At 43.6% G+C, this 6,000-nt stretch overlaps 2 protein-coding genes across 4 annotated transcripts in view; one reads left to right on the top strand and one right to left on the bottom strand.

Annotated features, from left to right (window-relative positions):
* The first annotated feature begins 239 nt into the window (after positions 1-239).
* The window catches only part of amh (anti-Mullerian hormone), a 12,153-nt gene continuing 6,392 nt past the window's right edge, over positions 240-6,000 (top strand). The window contains exons 1-8 of one of the 3 annotated variants that reach the window (XM_034582805.1): positions 426-492; positions 688-909; positions 987-1,156; positions 1,324-1,435; positions 1,516-1,609; positions 1,706-2,130; positions 2,244-2,691; positions 2,726-2,746. In XM_034582805.1, the coding sequence (XP_034438696.1) occupies positions 426-492; positions 688-909; positions 987-1,156; positions 1,324-1,435; positions 1,516-1,609; positions 1,706-2,130; positions 2,244-2,650 (1,497 nt within the window). In that variant the 3' untranslated portion in view covers positions 2,651-2,691; positions 2,726-2,746. Of the gene's footprint in view, positions 493-687; positions 910-986; positions 1,157-1,323; positions 1,436-1,515; positions 1,610-1,705; positions 2,131-2,243; positions 2,692-2,725; positions 2,747-6,000 lie in introns of those variants that run through there. The other 2 variants (XM_034582803.1, XM_034582804.1) reach the window with 2 other exon arrangements.
* Positions 2,741-5,253, bottom strand: LOC117760072. The gene is made up of 5 exons (XM_034582809.1): positions 5,097-5,253; positions 4,809-4,877; positions 4,587-4,721; positions 4,325-4,401; positions 2,741-3,294 (listed from the first exon to the last, which is right to left on the bottom strand). Coding segments are annotated over exons 2-5 (330 nt in total). The 5' UTR covers positions 4,810-4,877; positions 5,097-5,253; the 3' UTR covers positions 2,741-3,177.

The following is a 6,000-nucleotide window of genomic DNA, read 5'->3' as shown; positions in this document are numbered from 1 at the left end:
TCACCTGTGTCTGAGAATATTTGCTCTGCACTGATAAAGCATTAATTTCATACTCCTCCTTTTCCAGCCTGGGGGGGGGCTGTTTCACGGCTCATCAGAAAGGTACAGGAAGTAATTTCTATAATCTGCAAACCCTCCTTGATGTCTGTCCTCACACACCTCCTCCTCCTCCTCATTAAACAAAATGAAGTGTGTAAGAGCTTAACCTGCTTCCTGAAGGTGAAAAAAACCCCCATCTCAAACACAACCCACATGTCTAAAATCACCAAGGACACACGATGTTCCTATTTTGGCCGGCGTGTTCCCCAGTTTGTGAAAAAAAAAAGGGGGGAGTGCACACCTCCCATCCTCCGGAGCTGGACCCATTCAGAAGAAAGAGTTGAAAAAAGGACTGACAGCACGGACACACCAACAGACAGTGAAGAATGCCAGTGGTGAACGTCTTCTGCTGCGGAGCCCTGGTGCTCTGCTGGACCTGTGCGGCACTGACAGGTCAGAACCCACGCAGCTCAAACTGTGACTTTATTCATGCGTTGCTTGTGAAATGCATTTACAGCTCATCTTAGGGTGCTGCAAGCTTATCAATGAAGGTGTTTGCACGGAGTTCATATTCTTGTCTTTTGAAGCTTTTTTTCAGTGTCTCATGTAAATTGTTCTTTTTCCCCCAAACCTCATTGGCCTCCACAGTTTCTGATCCCACCCCTCACCATGCACCGTGCTATGTGGATGACACATTCGCAGCGCTGCGTGAAAGTGTGGGGGACGACGGTGAACTCGCAAGCAGCAGTTTTACTCTGTTTGGAGTCTGCGCAGTACCTGACAGTCCGTCGGGATCAGTCTTACTGGAGCTCGCCCAGGAAACGAGCAGAAACCAGAGAAGAGGATTGGAGGTTTTGCATCCAACTGGAGGTGAGAGGTTGTCATTTTAGTGGAAATGTTGTTGTTGTTTTTTTAAATCTCAGGTCATGCATTGTTTTCTCCATCAGTGCTCGTGACTGAGGAAGATGACAGAGGAGCCCTGGAGTTGACCTTTGACCTCCCTCAGTCTCCTCTGCTCAGGCTGAGCCACGTGCTGCTCCTGGCGTTTCAAAGTCCGCCTAAAGGTGAAGACCTGGAAGTGACTTTCTCTAGTCCGTCTTTGCAGCCTCACACGCAGGTAAGAAAAGGTCTGCTGGGAATATTGCACAAAGTACACACTCTGTTCTGTGTTGATGGTTTTAGGTGTAGTAGTAATTCTGCAGTGCAGAATATTGCAGATGGTGTTGTTGATGAGCAGCGCTTGCAAACATTTCCAACCCCAAATGTTTCTGTTTTGGTTTCCAGTCTGTTTGCATTTCAGCAGAAACACAGTACACCCTGTTGACAGGAAACGCATCAGACGCCAGCTCTGGTCAGAAATGGAGGATTTCCGTCGAGGCCAAATCCCCTGATCTGAGTAAGATGCCAGTTTCTTGTGTTTTTTAGTTTTCTCGTTTCACGTGAACTCTGCTCACATTTACTCACTCACTCTTGCAGAGCAGAACCTGAAAGACATCCTCATTGGTGAGAAATCAGGAAGTAGTATCAACATAACTCCACTTCTGCTTTTCTCTGGGGGAACTGAGACAAGGTTGTTTTAGCTTTCGTGTTCCCTGCCAAAGTTTTTAACCACAGTGATGTCAGAGCGGTGCCTCATGAACTTTTGTTTTTGTTTGCTTCGATGTAGTCGTGTTTCAGGATCGACCCCATCCTCGTCACAGACCTTCTCCTTCCTGTGTGAGCTGAGGCGCTTCCTGTGTGAGGTCCTGCCTCAGAACCGCCCTGAGTCCCCTCAGCTCCAGCTGGACTCGCTACAGTCCATGCTCTACCTGTCGCTGGGCTTGTCCTCCAGCGAGACCCTGCTGGCGGGGCTGATCAACTCCTCGTCCACCACCGTCTTCTCCTTCTCTCGATGGGGCTCCATGCTTCAGGTGCATCATGGACAATTGGCTCTGTCTCCTTCTCTGTTGGAGGAGCTCAGGCAGAGGGTGGAGCAGTTTGGGATGCAGATAATGGAGGTGATAGGGGGAAAGGAGGTGGGTAGCAGGGCCAAAGAGAGGCTGGGGAGGCTCAAAGAACTCAGTGCTTTACCAAAGACAGAACCAGGAGCAGGTGATGTAGTGTCTTATTGTCTTTAGCAGTGTTTCCCCAACTTCCAGTCAGGCCTCTCCTCCCAATCCTGTTAGACGCACTCATTTGACAGTTTTCTCCTCTGCATGTACCAGGAGAGAACCAGTACCGCGCCTTTCTTCTCCTGAAGGCCCTGCAGACGGTGGCCCGTTCCTACGAGCTGCAGATAGGACTGCGGACCACCAGAGCCGGCTCCACTAACCCGGCGAGGGGCAACGTCTGCGGCCTGAGGAGTCTCACCGTCTCCCTCGAAAAGCATCTTGTGGGGCCCAACACGGCCGTCATCAACAACTGCCGAGGCTCGTGCGCGTTCCCCATGTTAAACACCAACAACCACGCCGTCCTGCTCAACTCCCACATCGAGAGCGGGAACGTGGACGAGCGCGCCCCGTGCTGCGTGCCCGTGGCCTACGAGGCCCTGGAGGTGGTGGACTTGAATGAACACGGTACTTATCTCTCCGTTAAACCAGATGTCGTGGCGAGGGAGTGTGGATGCCGCTGAAGCTGTGTTCAAGACCCCAGAGAGATTTCACTTGTTTCATCGTCACTGTAGCTTGTTAGATGAAGCAAGTGTTTTGTCATGCGCACAGTATTAATACACACATATTTATTCGGGGAGGTCTTTTTCATACGTTGGAGTAAATGCACACAACAAAATGTTCCACTCATTCACAAATGTATTGAAAACAAAAATATACATGTTAACAGATATTTGATGTTATAATTCAAGTATCAGTATTATCATCACTGTTTGTACATCTATCTGAGATGTTCTCTGGATAATAAAAAGACTTTTTTTTTTATCAAATTAAAATGCACATTTAGTTTTTTAATTAAGATTGCCATCATCTTTGAAAATATGTCCAATATTATTCAAAAAGGGTTTTGAAATATTGATTTAACATGATGAATATTTCTGAATAAAATCTTTTATTCTCTAACATACAAAGATATTTAAATGTAACAGTTTTTTATTATTAAATTCAAAGTACAAGACTGTGTTCTCTTCTTTCAGCAGCTCTACATCCTTTATTCTTTCGTTTTGGGTTTCAGGATCGCTTTGTTGCCGATCGGCTTCTTTCTTCTTCTTATCACTCCCACTTCTTCTGATCCCCACCACCACATGACACTGTCCCATATGTTGATCTGGAGGAAGACAGCAGCAGATAACACACATATAAGGGGGCTGCTGTGGCTGAGGGGTAGATGGCTGTGGCTCCAACCAGAAGGTTGGCAGCTCGAATCCAAGCAAATACTGAAGTGTCCTTGGGCAAGATGCTAAACCCCGAATGGCCCCTCATAGAGGTTGAATGCACTAATAGGAAGTCGCTTTGGATAAAAGCATCAGCTAAATGACATGTGATGTAATATACAACCACATAAAATGTCTTTATAAATCCACTTATTTATTATGTTGTGCCTACAAGGGTCCGATTTTACAGGTTTAACTTTTATGGCGTAGTGTTGTTGTACTTAATGGGAAATCCGCCCTAAAGTGTGAATGATTATGTGGTTTGTCCTACTCGACTTTTCAGGTTTAATTTGTGAAATCCGTCAGACATTTAACTGAACACAGACACATCCTGTAACTGCTCCACAGGCCAACTTTCATTTCCATAGAAAGAGTCACCGGGAATACGCTGTTAAAGTCATCATACAATCATCATACAGCGCACTGGCAGCTCTGCTCAGGTAAAGACAGTATTTCCCGTTTCACACTGTTCAGCCTGATGCTCACATGGTACAATCGGACTGCACTTTTATCAGCCGAGTAAAAGTATTCATTCAAGCATTTAAAAGTTCAAATTGGCAGTAAAGTACTGGCTGTTCTTTGTTTATACCAATAAAAAAAATCACATAAGTTAATATGGACATTAGCATTAGTGAGTGAATAGTTTTTAAACCATTTTTGCTTTTTGCTACATACATATCTACTGAGCTGATGAGCCAAATTATTTCATATTTCAGAATTCTACTAATACTATTATTTAATATATATATATATATATATTATCTTCAAACTGCTTATAGAAACACAAATGAGGGCATATTCTGTGTTTACTGCTCTGGATGAGTAAAATAAAGCTCCTCAAACACCTCAATCCAATGATTGCTATGAGTCTGAACAGAACAAGTGTGACTTTGAGAGATCGTGGATAATAACAGTGGACAGTACCTGAGTTATTGAACCATCCTGCAGACTTTCAATGAAAGACCTAATCCCTGTGTCCTCAACAAAAGAGTCCAAAGCATCTACAACCCAAAACAAAACAGAAGACACTGAGGACCAAATGGAAGAGAATGAATTTAGGGTACACAGAAGCTATCAGTCTAAACGTATGGAATTGAAAATGCTCAAATAAAACACTTAAGGAAAGGAAGGCAATGCAGTACATTGATTACCATGCATGCAGTATGTTGTTGATAACAGTACTCACCGTGCACTTCACTCACCCCTGAGGTCACCAGCAGTACGACCAGGGCCAACACCAAGCAGCGGTTCATAGTGAGTCCCTTCCATGGATTTGGAACATCGCTCAGATTTTCGATGGACAGAATCCGCTCATAAGACACTTTATAAAAAACCCAAACAAGTCAGATCCGTGTACACGAGTTGCTGTAAAGTTCAGTTTGTTGTTTGAAGTGGACTCATTTCTTACTTGTGATGTTTTCAAATGATCCAACTCACTCCTTTAGGTTAAGGTTTAGAAATTGCATCCAAAATAAAACTGTAAATGAAGAGGGAGAACTGCTTACGGATAATTCAAAATCAGCTTTTTTTGTTCATGCACTTGCACTGCGACGTGCACAGTCTTTCTAGCTGTACTCTGTGTCATTGACTCACATACAGCAGCTTAAAATAGGCACCTGCAGCCAGTTGAACGAGGCAAACAACATTTGAGGGTTTAATTATTTATAAACATCTACAGAGTGAGAAACAAACGTACCTGATTGGACCGTTCAGTTGTGTCTCACTCCTGAAGTGAAGTCCCGGTCGTGTTGATGGTGATTTCTGAGCTGCAGGCACCGGAGTCAGTGTTATACACACCCTGCACCATGTTCCCTCGCTCCTTGATTGACAGGCACAGATGAGGGTTGTTGAAAAAAGGAAAATGACATTGGTAGTTTGTGCTGATACTGTTGATACTGAAGTCTTAGTACAGTATCTGACGCCAAGAAATATCAGATGCCAGGAGGAAATTAAACCTGTGACTAATTTACTATTAAACTTGCCCGGTTAGAAAGTAAAAGAAAGTATTTACACTTGTTAGCAGTTGAAGGTAAAGACTGCGTTTTAACTCACAGATATTTTTCATATTCGCTTGTTGTGTTGTTTTTTTTATGGTGGAAAGTAACTTAGTAGAGTATATTTACCTCCAGCAAGGAGTTTATGATTTCCTTGGTAATATTTTATGGATCTTGATGGGAAAAAAATCTGGCATGTTGAGGGGACTGACATTTATGAGTGGGTGTGGTGCACATCTAAATGAAGATCCAGATCCAGTGAATTTAAATGTGCTTTCATGAGGGGAGTGTTGGGCATTAGTGGAGGTGCGTGCTCTACTGAGTCCCCTTCTAGTTGTACTTGTGGTGGAAAGTAACCAAGTACAGTACATACACACATATTTCAGGTATCTTCCAGGTACTGCACCAGATTTTAGAATAGAATGACTGTCCTTGAAGCTCAAGTTACTAATTTACAATGATTTGCAGACAAAATATTATGACTATCTGATAAAAGTGGTGATAAAATATGATGAGAAGCACCACGTCCAGCAGCTAGAACAGCTGCTTACATCAGTAATAATAAGAGGGGTAGTGCAGTTTTTATATTTTTGATCCTATTTTCAG

This window comes from Hippoglossus hippoglossus, chromosome 4 (assembly GCF_009819705.1).
Source record: "Hippoglossus hippoglossus isolate fHipHip1 chromosome 4, fHipHip1.pri, whole genome shotgun sequence".
NCBI lineage: Eukaryota > Metazoa > Chordata > Actinopteri > Pleuronectiformes > Pleuronectidae > Hippoglossus > Hippoglossus hippoglossus.
This window is presented reverse-complemented; position numbering and strand designations above follow the sequence as displayed.